The 16,567-nt window shown below is 38.5% G+C and overlaps 1 protein-coding gene across 2 annotated transcripts in view; it reads right to left on the bottom strand.

Annotated features, from left to right (window-relative positions):
• GFPT1 (glutamine--fructose-6-phosphate transaminase 1) overlaps window positions 1-16,567 on the bottom strand; it is a 56,808-nt gene that overhangs the window by 36,412 nt on the left and 3,829 nt on the right. For both annotated transcript variants that reach the window (XM_047852594.1, XM_047852592.1), the window contains exons 2-5: window positions 9,368-9,475; window positions 7,147-7,254; window positions 3,048-3,173; window positions 25-83 (exon numbers count right to left, since the gene is read on the bottom strand). In XM_047852594.1, the coding sequence (XP_047708550.1) occupies window positions 25-83; window positions 3,048-3,173; window positions 7,147-7,254; window positions 9,368-9,475 (401 nt within the window). The remainder of the gene's footprint in view (window positions 1-24; window positions 84-3,047; window positions 3,174-7,146; window positions 7,255-9,367; window positions 9,476-16,567) is intronic.

Raw genomic sequence — 16,567 nt, forward strand, 5'->3', positions numbered from 1 at the left:
GTCTTTTCAAGTTACTTTACTTACCAAAAACTTTTTCAAGTCTTTGTAGTTGGTGATAATTCCATTGTGAATAACAATAAATTCTAAAAGAGATAAAAAGTATTGATGATAAAAAATTACAGGTCTAGTAAACACTATCAACAGCCACAACTATCAAGCCACATGCTAGAATTCCAGGTGTAATCAAGTATCTTCTACTTTTCATTATCAGATTATCCTTGAGTAGATCAGCAGCATTATTTACGTGGTTTAGTGGAAGCACACTGTGCTAGAGAAGTGGATACAGACTATCCAGTATAGAATATAATAAACTGGGGTCTAGAGACATCAATTTCATTTGTGGCTAAACTACTAATCTAATCCCACCCTAAGAAAGGGGTAAATTTACTGGGGTTTCTTCATTTGCAAAACAAAAAGGTGACCAATACAACTATTATTTTCGCTTCTTTGTTCATTCATTCCTCTGCATAAAAAATTCCTAAATTTAAAGAGAAAGACTTTCAAACTAAAACAATTACCTGATTTACATTAAATGAGCCTAAGAACTGAAGTTAAAGAATAAGAAAAACCAGCTATCCTGATCACTGAGCCTGCCTGGGATTCATTCTTCCCCATACTCCCCCAATCTGCCCCTCTCCCTGGCACATGCTCCTCTCTCTCTCTCTCTCTCTCTCAAAATAAAAATGTTTAATTAAAAAAGAAAAAAGAAAGATCAGCTACCTAGATCTATAGTATTTTTCACTATTTCACTCAGACTATTGTCTGAGATCCAGACAATTCTTAAAATGTCAGATAAATAAATGTTAAAACAGCATTCCAAGATCAAATACATATGTGGCAGGATAATTTTCATCTTCTTGATTAGAGGAGTTGGCAATATTTATAGCCCTCAACAGTGTATGTAAAGACCACTAATATGGATTTTTATTTCAAATTCTTAAAAATTATTCTTTAAAATTAGAATACTGGGGCATCTGGCTGGCTCATTGCTAGAGCATGTGACTCTTGACCTCAGGGTCATGAGTTCAAGCTCCAAATTGGGCATGGAGGCTACTTAAAACAAAAAACAATTGTAAAATTAGAATACTAAATTATCAAAATGTTTTTAAATATACTTAAAGATCTGACATTTGGGGCTGATATTAAATGAGCTTGAATTAAATTAATTACAAATCAAATAATACATTTTTCACTAGATTTTTAAGTGAAAAAAGATACCATCAAATGATACTACAAAAATAAATCTAAGAAAAACATTTTATTGCTGGAACACAGAATCATAAACAGCTGACTGCTAGATACAAAGCCCTAAAGCTCAAGCCCGGCCTTGGGCTCTGTGCTGACAGCTTGGAGCCTGGAGTCTAGAGCCTGCTTCGGATTCTGTGTCTCCCTCTCTCTCTGCCCCTCCCCTGCTCATGCTCTCTCTCCCTCTCTCTCTCTCAGAAATAAAATAAACATTAAAAAAAATTTTTCTTAAGGACTAAAAAATGTGTTAAATGGTTATCTACAGATAAGGAATAAGGATGAGGAAATAGCATACAAATTAGACTTCTTTTAATATGACTTATTTTATTGATATGACTTCAGAATTAAGCACATAGTTCGAAATAAAATTAATTTTTAAAGATGGTCAATACCTAAAAATTAAAATAAAACATATCAACATAATGTATCTGATTATACCACGACCACAGAGAATTATTCCAAGTGACTCGAAAACACAGTAATTTGATTATATATTTCTAAAGAGATACACTCTAAGGACAAAAATACTAACAAAAAATTAACAAAGAACAGTAAACATACTTATGGTGTTGGTATTAGGATTCCATTGTATGTAGATGACATAATAAATCAAATAAGTTATGTTGCAGGTGTTAAGAATGGAGTTTTTAGGTGTGATCGGAAAGAAATCTATCAGAGCAAGGAGGTCAAGTAAAGCCCTTCCAGCGCTGGATGTGAATGGGAAGTGTTAGTGTAATATTATGCCGTGTTTTATCTTTAAACTTCTACATGCACGCACCCACCCACAGAGCTATGTCCACCTAAAAGGCCTAGGTGCATGAGCACTTCTAATAAGCACCTGGTTTCTAGTCTTTATATACCATTTCCACTAAAAGGAACTAAGGGTCCTTAGAGAAATGGCTGATTCCAAGTCTGGGGCAAAATTAGATGAACCTGAAACATCTCAACCTACCAGAAAAAAACAAAGACTGTTAAGCCTACTGGTGTCATGTCAAAAGGACTCAGGAACCAACCTAAATTAGCTCCAAAGGCCAAAGATGGGAAAATTTGTACATCAATATACATTATTACTTCCGTGTTTTTAAAAAATGCAATATTTTAAATCTGAGTTTATAATAATAAAAAGAAACTCATTTATCTTAGAACATGAGAACCACTTCATCTTTGAAAAATGGTAAAGTGAAAATATCAAATATTTATCCTGTCTCTCGTATATAATCTGTAACTCTGGGTAACTAAGCAGTTGATATGGAGAAGTTTCTTTTTATAGAAGTATTTGAGATAAGTGAAAAATGAATGACAGTATTTGACTATCACCATTTTACAAATCCCTAAAGAAATAATTAATGTTGGCAATGATCTATGGCCACTAATACGAAGAGAAAAATGCCTAAACGTTATATACCTCCACACGTAAATCAATACCATACCAATTTATAGTAAATAGAAGGGGCAGAGAAACATGTTAAATGACACCATGGGATGCATTCAAATAGCAAGATCTAGACTGCAGGAAACTCTACAGGACAAACAACACAGTAAACTGCAAGGGAAAGGGAGAGAAAGGGAGAACTTCCAAAATAATCTGAGTGGAGGAATATAGAGAAATAGAACTGATTTTGTATTGATAAATGTTAAAGCTGGGTAACAGATACATCAGGTTCTACATACCGTCTACTTCTGATTATGTCCGAAACTTTCCAGATTAAAAAAAAATTAAAATAATGAAAACATAAGAGTCTTCATTCTCCCATTAGCCATCCCTCTGTAATCATTCCAAAGCATGCAGAATGTGTTCATACCATTATTTTTATCAGAGCGCTGGGGATGGCTATTGACAGGATTGGGTTCTCCATGTGTTGCCCAACGGGTATGAGCTATTCCAAGGTGTACATCAAATTCTATATCCAAATCCATATCCTGTTGCTCTGAAGAATATAAAATGAAAAATTCCAATATTAAATCATGCTGTAGAGATAATGCTAGAAACTATATTTAAACATAATTATTACAGGACACCTGGGTGGCTCAGTTGGTTAAGCATCTAACTTCAGCTCAGGTCATGATCTCGAAGTCTGTGGCTTTGAGCCCTGCTTGGGCTCTGTGCTGACAGCTGAAGCCTGGAGCCTGCTTCAGATTCTGTTTCTCCCTCTCTCTGCCCTTCCCCTGCTTGTGCACTCACTCTCTCCCTCCCTCTCTATCTCTCAAAAACAAAGAAACATTGGGGCGGCTGGGTGGCTCAGTCAGTTAAGCATCCAACTTTGGCTCAGGTCATGGTATCACGGTTTGTGAGTTAGAGCCCCATGTCAGGCTCTGTGCTGACAGCTCAGAACCTGGAGCCTGCTTTGAATTCTGTGTCTCCCTCTCTCTCTCTGCCCCTCCCCCGCTCATGCTCAGTCTCTCTCTCACTCTCTCAAAAATACACACTAAAAAAAATTTTTTTTTTTAAAAAGAAGAGCAAACTGCTCAGAAGTCTCAAATAGAAAAGTCATGCATTTTACTTTAGCAGTCTTTGTGGTTTTTATACTGGCTAATCAGGAGTCCTTTTAAAACACAAATCTGATCAGGAAACAATGCTTAAAATCCTTGATTTCCATTGCTTAAAAAGTGGTCTGCATCCCTAGCTATCCATTTCAATCATCTTAAACCTGGTCACAGGGATTTATAAAAAGATCCTCAAATTTAACATGGAACCAGAGAGCCATTTTCTCACAAGATAAAGTCCCAGTACCTTTCCATGGGATACAACGCCCTTCACCATCTGGCCCCTACTTACCTTTACATTCTCATTCTCTCCACCCCTCGACAATTACACATCAAAGCTCTCAATACATCTTTTACAAATAACAACAGCTACCATTTACTGAGAACTTACTTGATGCTAGATACTAACAACTTCTCATCACTCTATCCCTATCAATATGACCCAAGCAACCACCAAACTCCTTCAACAGAATTCTAACTGGTCTCCCGATGTCCAATTTTCCTTTGTACAATCTAGTCTGCACACTAACCAAAGTGACCCCGTTAAATCATGTCAATCCCCTATGCAAAATTTTCTGATGGTTTCCCATGGCATATGTAGTAAAATCCATCATTCTTAAGACCCCATATGACCTAGCCCTCAGTCACCTCTCCAGCTCATCTCGTGCCACTCTCCCCCTCACTGGCTAGCCCACTGACTTTCAGCCCACATTGAGTCTTTGCACTTGGTGTTCCTTCTGCCTAAAATCTCCCGCCTTCAGAAAATAATGTGGTCTCTGCTCAAATGTCACCTCTACTATATTTTCTTCTCACAGTACCTATCACTACCTAACATTATATATTTGTTTGTTGTCTGGCCATCTCACTAGACAGTTAAGTCCCACTGAGCCAAGGAGTCTGCCTATCTTGTTCTCTACTGTGTCATCAAGACCTAGCACAACGGCTAGAATATAGTAAGCACTCAAGAAGTATTTATTTTGTTACTGAATCCTCACAATGCTCTATTAGGTACTACTGTCCCCATTTTATAAAGAAACTGAGGCTCTAAGAGGACAGAGAACCTGCCCTAGGTCATAGCTAATAGGAAGCAGAAACAGGATTGGAACCCAAGTCTGGATGACATCCAGAGATAACAAATGTTAACATATAGCCATTCGTGCTTTACATCTCATGATGTAAAATGTAAAACAACCTTAAATTTTTATCACGTCCTAGAATAACAGCCTTCTTTTGCCACCAAATCTCACTGCCTTTACTATCGACACCATCTAATGACAGCACCTACTCTCTATGACAGTACTTACTCCTGTGTTTCAATTTCCTCATCTACAAAATGAAGATGATAGTTTTACCTACTTCATGGGTTATACTAAGCACTAGTAAGGCACTCAGTGGAATGTCTGGGACACACCAATAATAAATGTTATCTATTACTATTGAAGTCAGAAGTTACTGATAACCAATCTAATGGCCTTTTCTGAAATGACTTCCTTTCTCTTTTGTCTTAACGGGTCAAAAACTGAAACTTGCTACAAGTAACAAGGTGAATACCATAAACATCCAAATACCCACCCCCATAGTTAACAAATGTTAACGTCTAACCATTTGTGCTCTAGATTTTTTTAAGATCTAAAACATAAAAAATGCAATTGGTGCCTCCTTTACGCCCTGGCCCCATCCCATTCCTCCCCAGGGAATTCTCAGGTTAATGGAGCACTTCTCCACCTGTGCCTTTGTACATCTAATAGAGACAGTAACATGTGTCCACAAATGATAGTATTCTTTTGTTTTTTAAATGGTACTAACTTTACACATCTCTAAGGATGCTTTTTTCATTTTTTCACTCAACATTAGGTTCCCACAACCTATCCATGTTCCCATATGCAGAACCAGATCCAGTATACTCCTTTCAAAAGCTACATGTGTTCATTCACTATACCACATACAACTTAGTCTCCTGTTGTCTTACTGGTAGACATTTAGGTTGTTTCTCCATTTTGCTGCAATGAATCTTGTCCTAACTCCTTATCCATAGAGTTTCAAGTATACGCCCAAGAATGGAAGCACTTGGTCACAGAGTATAGGCATCTCCATTTAGATACTGCCAGCTTCCTCTCCAAAGTGATTTATCAGTTACAAATTCACCAGCAATGTCTGCAAGTTCCCAATCCTCCACTCTCTTTCTGACTTTCCTTCAGGAGGTGGCAAGTCTCAATATGCTGTTATACAAAAATGGTGATTCTGGTCACAATCTGCCTTCCAGCCTCCCACACTCAACTACCTATAATGTAGAGTGAAAGGACCATTCCATCAAATTTGGCTTGTCTATTTCTTATCTTTGCCGACGCTCTTCTATTCAGAAGGTCCTCCCTTCTCACCCTCTTTGCTCACATAGAATCAGTAGGCATTCCTTATACATCCCAAGTCTCTCCAACAGTGCCCAACTTCAAGTGGGACCTAGCTCTCCCCTGAATCCTTAAGCAATTTGTTTGTTCTCTCCTATGGAAACTATATAATCAGCCTGGTATACAGGTACACACAGTAGACCGAATAATTATACTACAGTTTTTGAAGTATAGTTATTTGGGTGCCTGCCTCATCCCTAAACTAATCTTACCCACAATACATGCAACGTAAGTATTGATCTAACTTGTTAAACAAGTACTACAAGGCTAAATGTTTGGCTTATGTGGAAAAAAAAGTGACTAAGTCTATCATTCTCCTCTTCTACCTGCACTCCTTTATCATGACATCCATTTGAGCAGGTACATAAAAAACCTACTGCTTCCTAGGGTTGGTGGAAGATTTTTTTTAATGTTTTTTTTTTTTTCCAATTTACTTCAAAGCTTTTGTTTTGTTTTGAAGTTTCCTGTGAAAAATTAAAATGTTTAAGCATAATGTTATGAACTACATATTGAGAAGTATATCCTCTTTAATGCAGCATGTATCTCTGGGCAACTACTTTATACCAGGGAAGTAAGAAAATCTGAAAGAAAACATGATAGTTACCTAATTATAGCAGACCTACTAAAAAGGGCAACATCCAGACTGACTATATGTCCAAACTAGGCATGTACTCCAAAGTGAAGACACTAGAATAAGTGCACCACTAAAAATACCTTTGCCCTATGAAAGGCCTTCCTCAGGGATGGTGGTTCCTTCATTTTTGGGTACTGAGTTTGCTGTGAACACAATGTACCTAGCTAATTTCCTCCCCTAGTTAATATGGTCATTTTTGAAGCTAAGGTATACTGCACACTAGCAGAGATAATAACAAAACTACTTTTCTTCCCTTCCTTCCACTTTAAACATCACTTTTCTTAAATGAACTCCAAATATGGAAAGGGAATTTGTTAGGAGAGGGAGAAGGAAACAAAGGGAGGGGAGAGGGGACAAAATTCAAACTAAGTACATTACTGTGAACTTCTTCATCCAGTGCCTTAACTTTCCCTTTCTTCTTAATGAGCTGGATCTTGCAGGCATTGGCTTCCCAATCCTTGTCATTGCCTCCATCAACTCCCACACCTAAATCATCGAGAGGCAGAAACGCTAGATTTAGAAACTTAGATTATCATCATGAGTCACAACTTTTAATTACAAATTATTTTTTCATCTAATTAATTCATTTGTTCATCAATTCACATTTACTGAAAACCTATTATATGTCAAGAAACATGATAGCTGCTAGAAGCAAAAATGAAATTAATTCCATTTTTATCTTCAAATTTCTAATGGGTCTACTCAGAAGAGAGGGAACAAATCATTACAATACAGTGTGGGTTTGGATTATATGATACAAGTACCACAGATTGGGGGAAAAAAAAAAAAGCACTATAGTTTGGGTGGCACCCTGAGCACCATGGAGAAACCCAGAAGATCGGCACCTACCTCAGAAGCAAAATACACAAGGACAATCAGGGAACACATTCCTCGAAATTCTACTTTTAAGTTTCTAAAGAATTTGAAAAAGTTACCCAAAGGTACTAAAAAAGCATGGAGTAGTTTTAAGTAGAGAAACCAAAAATGTTTAGAAGACTCTCTTTGGAAACGGAGTAGACTGAAAGGGAGGAACAGCTGTTAGAAGATGATAGCTACAGGAAAGCAAAAGTGAGGAGGCCCTGAACCAAACAGTGGTGATGAACACAGAGATCAGTGATACTGAGGGTAGAACTGGCTGGATGCAATGTGAGAAGGCAGGCTGGGTCTGGGATACCTTCCAGGCTCACAGGACTTGTTGAATGATTGCTGATAAAAGGAATACAGAAAGAACAGCATGGGGAGTATGTTCATTTCACTTCTGGGCATGCAAAGTTTATAATATGGTTTATCCAGGAAGAAAATTCTAAGAGGCAACTGGAAATACATGTCTGCAGCTTGGGAAATACATGTGGGTTATTCATCATCAACATATTGGAGGCTGATGAAGTCAGAGCTCACCCATGACGATACAAAGTAAGAAAAATGGGCGTGGGAAACAATCTTAAGGAACATTAATATTTAAGCAAAGGTGGAAGAAAAGTAGCCCTCAAAGCAAACAAAAGAACCAGCATATTAAGAAGAGAATATGTGTTATCCAAAAGCTAAGGAAGGAGAGAATTTTATGAACAAAGGAGGAATTCACTTTCTATTAACTGAGGAAGTTATGGAAAGTAAGTGCCCATTACATTCGGCAATGTCAAAGGTACAGAAAAGGCTTAACATAGCAAGCCTGACACCGCTTTCCTTAGAAAGGTCTGCCTGCAAAGTTGGCCCTTGGCTGGCATCTGGGAACCTGGGATTTCAGGAGGGTTACCTAACTGATAAAGAATGGTTTACTGCACCTTATTAACTGCAAACAATGTGGCTTATACTGAACATCTGCTTCCACTCTGGGAGTCTAGAATTGTGGTACGTGTTAGGCAGATGGGATCTATGCAAACAGCCTCAAATAAAAGCTTGGGCACTGAGTGGTTTCAGCGATACACATTTCACAACGTTGTCACAGCTGGCTGAATTAAGTGCACAATGTGTGACTCCAACAGGAGAGAACGCTCAGAAGTTGTGCCTCATATCCTCCAGACTTCACCCCATGTGTCTTTTCTCCTTGCTGATTTTGCTCTGGATTCTCTTGCTGGAATAAATCCTAGTCATGAGTACAACTATATACTGAGTCCTCCTTGGGAGGTGGTCTTGGGGACCCCTAACATGGTTAAGGAAAGGAGCTAGAATACACCATTAAGCTGACAAAAAGGTATTTTTATTTGCTTTGCCATTTATTTAAGGTGGAAGAATCTCAGGCAAGTTTATATGCCAAGAGCAGGGAATCCTTAGAGAAAAAGAAATTAAAGTTACAAGAAAGAAAAAAGATAATTTATAAAATAAGGCCTTCAAGAACTTTGCTCTACCATGAACATGCCTCAGGTGATTTATGTTTTTATACTAACATTCTCAACAAAGGAAGATATCCATAAGAAGTAATATAAATGGTAATACTGTTGAAATTACATGAATAAACCCTTTGAACATAATAAAAGATAAAAATTCTTTTTATGCTTACTCAAAAATAAACATTACTAAAGAATCTAGGCAACAAACAAAACCTCTTTATATAGATTCAAGAATCATGTAGAACCTATAATATTTTTTTAAAAGGAAATACCAGCAGAATCATAGCCTCTGTACTCCAGTCTCTGAAGGCCTTTGATTAGGGTCTCCAAGATTTCTCGTCTTGTGCGAGGAACATGGTAGTTTAAGTAAGCAAATATACCTGCAAATGAACAAATATTTAATAAGAAATTTGACTAATGAAACAAAATTGACACAATTATGACAAAATCTTCATCTGCATAATTATGTCTAAGATGTGCAGAAATATGAAGCTAGAGTCATCTTTAAAAAAGAGAGGCACATGGGTGGCTCAGTTGGTTAAGCGTCCAATTCTTGATTTTGGCTCAGGTCACGATCTCACGGTTTGTGGGTTCCAACCCCATCAGTCTCTGTGCTGACAGGGTGGAGCCTGCTTGGGATTCTCTCTCTCCCTCTCTCTGCCCCTCCCCAGTGCACATGCACTCTCTCTCTAAACTTTAAAATAAATAAGAAATAAAGAAATAAGAAACAAAGAAACAAAGAAAGAAAAAAAGAAAAATTCTCACTTCAAATTATTGAAAGGTGGTGAAACATTTATAAAGGGGTATTTCTCATTAATATAAAAGACTAAAGCAAATAAATGTTTAGTTTTTGCAAAGCTTATAAAGCTAGTCACATATCTTCCATCACTGCCACTTTGTCAGGTAAAATTTAACTTAAAAAAATGAACCAATCAGGGGCGCCTGGGTGGCTCAGCTGGTTGAATGTCTGACTTTGGCTTAGGTCATGATCTCAACGTTTGGGAGCTCGAGCCCCGCATCGGGCTCTGTCCTGACAATGCAGAGCCTGCTTGCGATTCCCCCTCTCTCTCCCTCTCTCTCTGCCCCTCCCCTGCTCACACTCTCTCTCAAAAATAAATAAATAAACTTAAAAAAATTTTTTAGATTAATCAATCAACAAATTTGTGGTTTATGTCCTATATATTAAGCATTGTTTAAAACATTTTCTGAAATATTTTAAGCAACACATGGACCCTACAAAACTATATAGATGGAATAATTTTTCTTATAGCCAATGATCCTGGTATCAATATCAGTAACAATAAACAACTTATAAATATCAAAGATGTGAAAAATAAAACCTAAATAATTTAATAATAGGGAAAAATGGACTAAGATATTTCCTTAAGGGAAAATGGCTGGAATCTTTTGTTCACCAGATACTACCAAAGATAAACAACTATTACGGTACATGTTAACACCTACTGAGAATTCACAAAAAAAGGAGTACTTATTTGGAAAAAACAAAATTAGAATAAAAAGGACTAGTACAATGCGAACTGAACCAGAAAAGAAAACAAGCAGTAGAACATAGGTAAAGGAAGTCTACATTAAAAACAATTCTTTAGGGGCATCTGGGTGGCTCAGTCAGTTAGGCATCCGACTCCGGCTCAGGTCATCATCTCATGAGTTTGAGCCCTGCGTCGGGCTCTGTGCTGACAGCTCGGAGCTTGGAGCCTGCTTCGGATTCTGTGTCTCCCTCCCTCTCTGCCCTTCCCCTGCTCATGCTGTCTCTCTCACTCTTAAAAATAAATACACATTAAAATTTGTTTTTTAATTTTAATATGTTTATTCACTTTTTAAAAAAAATTTTAATGTTTATTTGAGAGAGACAGAGAGAGAGAGAGAGCAAGCACATGAGCAGGACAGGGCCAGAAAGAGGGAGACAGAGGATCTGAAGCAGGTTTTGCACCGTGAGCGCAGAGCCCAACTCGGGGCCTGAACTCACAAACCATGAGGTCATGACCTGAGCCAAAACCAAAAGTCAACCACTTATCCAACTGGCCACCCAGGGGCCCCCATTTATTCTTTTCTGAGAGACAGAGCATGAGTGGGGGAGGGGCAGAGAGAGAGGGAGACAGAATCTGAAGCAGGCTCCAGGCTCTGAGCTATCAGCACAGAGCCTGATGCGGTGCTCGAACGCATGAACCCGTGAGATCATGTCCCGAGTCAAAGTCCGACACTCAACCGACTGAGCCACCCAGGCGCACCAGAAGTCCACATTTTAAAAACAGCAGCATGAGGAATGCCAACCACATCTCATATTTGATTGTTCTGTCTCGAAAGTCTCTCTGAATCCAGAATGGTCTCCCCTACTGCCCTGTCTTCCCCCCAGACACCAACTTACTGGCAAGCTGAGGCCAATTTTCTTGTTGAATGTCTCACCTTCTGGCTGTGTCTAATTGCTTAAGCTAGAAAGAATCTAACCAATTCCTCTACTCCTTGTAGTTCCTGTAGATTGGGAGACAGATCTAAAGACTTGATTGAGTTAGGTTAAAATTTGAGGGCAAGAATTACTCACAATGTACGTATTTTATACTGTCCGTAGGTCCCTTATTAGTGATGTTAAGATTGTCACTAGTAAAGACAATCAGATCATCTAGCCTATCATATTCTGAGAGCATCTTCAGAATACTTTTCAGGGCTTTAGATATTGACAGCACTGATTTTAAGACATTCCTATTCTCTTTCTTCGTGATCTATATAATAATGGAGCACTTCCCAATCAGTGGCATCTTAAATTCAATAAAATACTACATATCGTGTTCCAATTCAAAACCTGCTTTTTCCTTGAGAGGAAGCACTACTATTATCGGTAATTATCACTGTCATTTTGGGGCTCACTTTTGGAACAAAGAAAAGAAGACGAGGCATAGAGGAAGAAGTCAGAGCAACATTTCTCCATACATAACCAGGCAGGAATTGAAAGGAAGAAAAGGACAACGTATGTAGAAAAGTTTTCTAAGATCAAAGTAACAGAGCTGGAAAAAGAAAACACAGAGGGGAGGGGATTAATCTAAGTCATCCGTGCTTAGAGAAATGAGAGACAAAAGAGACTGAACCTGTCAATTTTACAGACCAGCCCCTCGCCAGGACTCCTGGCCCAAGACAAGTGCACCTGCTGGCATTGGTGGGTTATGTGTACTCATGGGGTAGCTGGGAAAATATAATGGCAAATAACCAGTCAATCAGGCATACAGGACACGTTCGCAAGGGAGGCATTCATAACTCAAAATGGTGCTTATTTGCATAGAAATCACTAGAATGAGCCCCATTTCAGGTCTTTGATTTGTCTTCTCAAACCTCCCACAAACAGTTCTACTTTAGATTAACTACTAAAAGCCTAAAAATCAGCTCTCCACTACTCTTTGGTAACTGCTTCAATACCACACACACTAGTTTTATGGAGCACAGATTTTCCTCTCCTATTATCACCATGTGCTTCCCAAGTATAAGTTTTCTTATTTATTAATGGAATATTCTTGAAATAAATATCCCCCTAAATGAAGTGGATGCTTGCACCTACAGGGATCATTCTTGGAAAATTGCAACTTAAAGTCAATGACATAAAAGTACTAATGAGCACCCTGCTTAACAAAATATTCAGATGCAACCTGGGTCACAGACACACTTGGTTGAAAGGCTGTTAAACGGTACTGAAATGAAAACTGAATGCAACTTAGTTGACTAATTAAATTATTGAAGTTCCTATGGCTGGCTGAATTTATGTTCTTATAAATGAGAGTACTTTTACATGTTTTTTCCCTTGACACCTTCAATATTTTGAGACTTCAGACAGTATAATTTACCAGTGATAAGTGTTCAAATTCATTCTCTAAATTTTATACTTTCTGTATCAAAATCCATCTGCGATGCCACTTAACTTTCATTTTGAAAGTTATAATCCATTCATAATCATCATTAAAGATTCAAAGTACACAAATGCTACAGGATAAATTGTGTATATCCATACAAGGGAGCTATCCACTGTTAATCCCATACAAACTGTCTGAAACCTTCAGCTATGAACCTCTGTGTATGTACAGTCCTTTAGCTATACATATATAAAACTAGATGTACATAGCTTTAAAGGGCACTTCTTTAACACATAAATGTGACGACTCTATATATACTGTTTCTTTTACTTAGGATGTTGGCTATCTTTTTTTTTTTTTAATGTTTTTTTTTTTCAACGTTTTTTTATTTATTTTTGGGACAGAGAGAGACAGAGCATGAACGGGGGAGGGGCAGAGAGAGAGGGAGACACAGAATCAGAAACAGGCTCCAGGCTCCGAGCCATCAGCCCAGAGCCTGACGCGGGGCTCGAACCCACGGACCGCGAGATCGTGACCTGGCTGAAGTCGGACGCTTAACCGACTGCGCCACCCAGGCGCCCCTTATGTCAGTATATACCCATCTACCCTATTCTATTTAATGGCTGCACACTACTCCCTAATAGATTTATTTTACCTAATCATTTCCCTCCTGGTTGAGGTTTTTCTGATTCTTCAGTTACAAATAATGCTGCAATTAAACATACACATCAACTTGGTGCTTGTCATAAAACATATTCAGCACTATAATCACAGAGGCACACTCTACAGGTAAGAGTCCTTTAAAAGAGGAAATATTTGCGATAACATTTTCTACAATCCTGAAAACACCAAGAAAAAATTGTAACATATAGAGTGACAAAATGAGGAATTTCAATTAGTAGTGCTTTTTAAGTGTTTAAAATCTTTTCCCTATTTACAAAAATGCTGGTTCAAGTGTCCCCAGCTTTGTTGTAAATACACGCTGCCGCTGGAAGGAGCTCTGTGTAACACTTCTCTCTTACACATTTAACACTCTGGAACTCAAAGCACTGTTTAAACCCTGACATCTCTAATTACACACTCCCTCACAGCCTACCTATGGCATCATCTTTCTGGAAAAAAAGCACGCACTTCCTGCCCGCAAACCGTCCAACATTCCATCCCTCCCGCTTCTGTCTAACCAATCCCATCAGACCACAATTTTTCATCATCCTGACAACCAGCCCCTCTGGGCCCACTGTGTTCTAACTCCGGAGTCCCCGAGCAGGCCTACAGCAGAGTTCATCCACTTCAGGTCCATCCATTTCAGGCCCACTTCTGTAGGGGCCCTCCCAACTGCTGGCCAACCCTGTTAATTCACTGCTGGTCCAACTTTCAAACTTCTCCAGATATTATCCTAAAGCTTAGAATCTAGACTATTCTCCTATCCCCATTTCTCTTCCCGCTTTCTTCCTCAATTTTTAGTAGATCCTCACCTACAGAATTGAAGCTTTCATCTTCATCTTAACAGTATATACTCTCTTATCTTTCCTACATTGTTCTGACACGCTAGAAGCTGTTCACCTTATCGACTTACTAGGGATATGGATACAGTTTGGTTAGAGAGAGATCCACACCCTCCCCTGGGTTTTCAAGGACCAGCAAGAGCTCATCAGACACGGCTGCAACATCTTCACTTTCCCAGGCACAGGTCCCCCCTCATGGCAAACCCACTCCAAGGTGCCTTATTCCTCTATATGAGCTCAAAATAGAGAAACATTTCACATACTACTCCCTGAAAGCCAGTTTCTCCTACCTGTTATAACTCTTGATAAGCGATTCCTCAACTTTCTACATACAGAACTTTTTATTAACATCAAAATATTTTGAGGACCCTACATAATAGTGGGTTGAATTTTTATTATCCAATGATGTAGAACATCTTTTGTACAATTTTATAGAAAAGGCTTAAAGTATGAATTAAGCAGTGAACACCCTGTAATAACTTCACAGTTTACAGGTCAAGAACCACTGCTCTAGAAATCAACTCTTCAACTCTATCAGGGGGCCTCAGTTCCACAATACTCCCTCCTCCTCAATACAAACTCAGATCCCTCTGCCTTCATACATGCAAGTTTTCTAATAATTTCTTTAGAGCCAAATACAATTTCTCTCTGTAATATCAAACATGAATGACATTCTTCTTGTTTTGCAGACTCTGTCCAAGTCAATACACTACTTTGGAACTCTTCAGCCTCTAAATATGGTTTTTGGCCCTTTTTACTAGAATTTTTATTTCTTCTTTCAAACCCCATGGCAACAGTTCTCAACCTATTTCTGACTCCATTCACTGTTGGGTAAATGCCATCAATGAGATCTCTCACAGTCTACCAGCTGGCACTATTCCTCAACATAAGAGTACTGCTCCTGTGGTGCCTGGCTGCCTCAGTCGATAGGGCATGTGACTCTTGATTTGAGGATTGTAAATTGGAGCCCCACATTGGATACAGAGATTACTTAAAAAAAAAAAAAAAAAAAGAGTACTGCCCCATTACCTGAAACATTCTTGGCCTAACTAGTCTCTGAATTTCTATTCATTCCACTCGTAGTCTATAACATGGTAATGAATGATGAACAAAAAATGCCTGGTATCATCCACACCTGTTGCATTCCTTGTATTGCACTGGTGTATTCACTGTTTCTTCCAATCCAACAGCAATTCCTTGAAGGCAATTCCCTTATTTTAGTCATCTCTCTGAAGGGAAAAGCACCAAGTATAAAGCCATCACTTTAAATATCTTCTAATGCTTTCTAGGTACTTGAAACGTACAGTCAAAAATCCCCAAACCACAGAAAGAGAACACCATTTTGCAGGATGCTAAATAGGGACAAAGTGAAAGAAATGTTCCATAATTAAAGGTTTAAGAAATACTGGGTTCAAGTTAACAGGTTTATTTCTAGAACTTTCTAGAAACTTTAATCTTGCTAATTGTGACTCTCCAAAAGCCGAATTTCCCACACTTGTATTATAAAACTCTCCCACCTTCTATTGCTCATAACCAGCACCTATTAACTTCTCCCTCCCAGAGAACACAACTGAGGAAATACTAAGCAATTAATCATTTTCTTTCACAACTACTTTATATCCAGTATAATTTCTAAGAATATATTAATAGTACTGGTTCTATGATTTACCCTAGCGGCCAGTCTCAGCATCCCTCAATAACTCCAAAGCTTTTAGTATAAATGCAAAAATCTTTTTTTTAATGTTTATGGCGGGGGGGGGGGGGAGAGCAAGAGAGCATGTACGCACATAAAGGGGAAAAAGAATCCCAAGCAGGCTCCTCGCTGTCAGTGCAGAGCCCAATCTCATGAACTGTGAGATCATGAGCTGAGCCAATACAAAGAGTCAGACGCTTAACCAACTGAGCCACGCAAGCACCCCAATTACAAAAATCTTTTTAAGGAGGATACTTTTATTTCTTTCTAAGGTATTTTTTAGGTAACCTCTATACCCAATGTGGGCCTCGAACTCATAACCCTGAGATCAAAAGTTATATGCTCTACCAACTGAGCCAGCCAGGCGCCCCAAGGATTTAAATTATAAGCTCCCTTACTGCATCTAAATAGGGCCTCATT

Source organism: Prionailurus viverrinus, chromosome A3 (genome assembly GCF_022837055.1).
Source record: "Prionailurus viverrinus isolate Anna chromosome A3, UM_Priviv_1.0, whole genome shotgun sequence".
NCBI classification, from domain to species: Eukaryota; Metazoa; Chordata; class Mammalia; order Carnivora; family Felidae; genus Prionailurus; species Prionailurus viverrinus.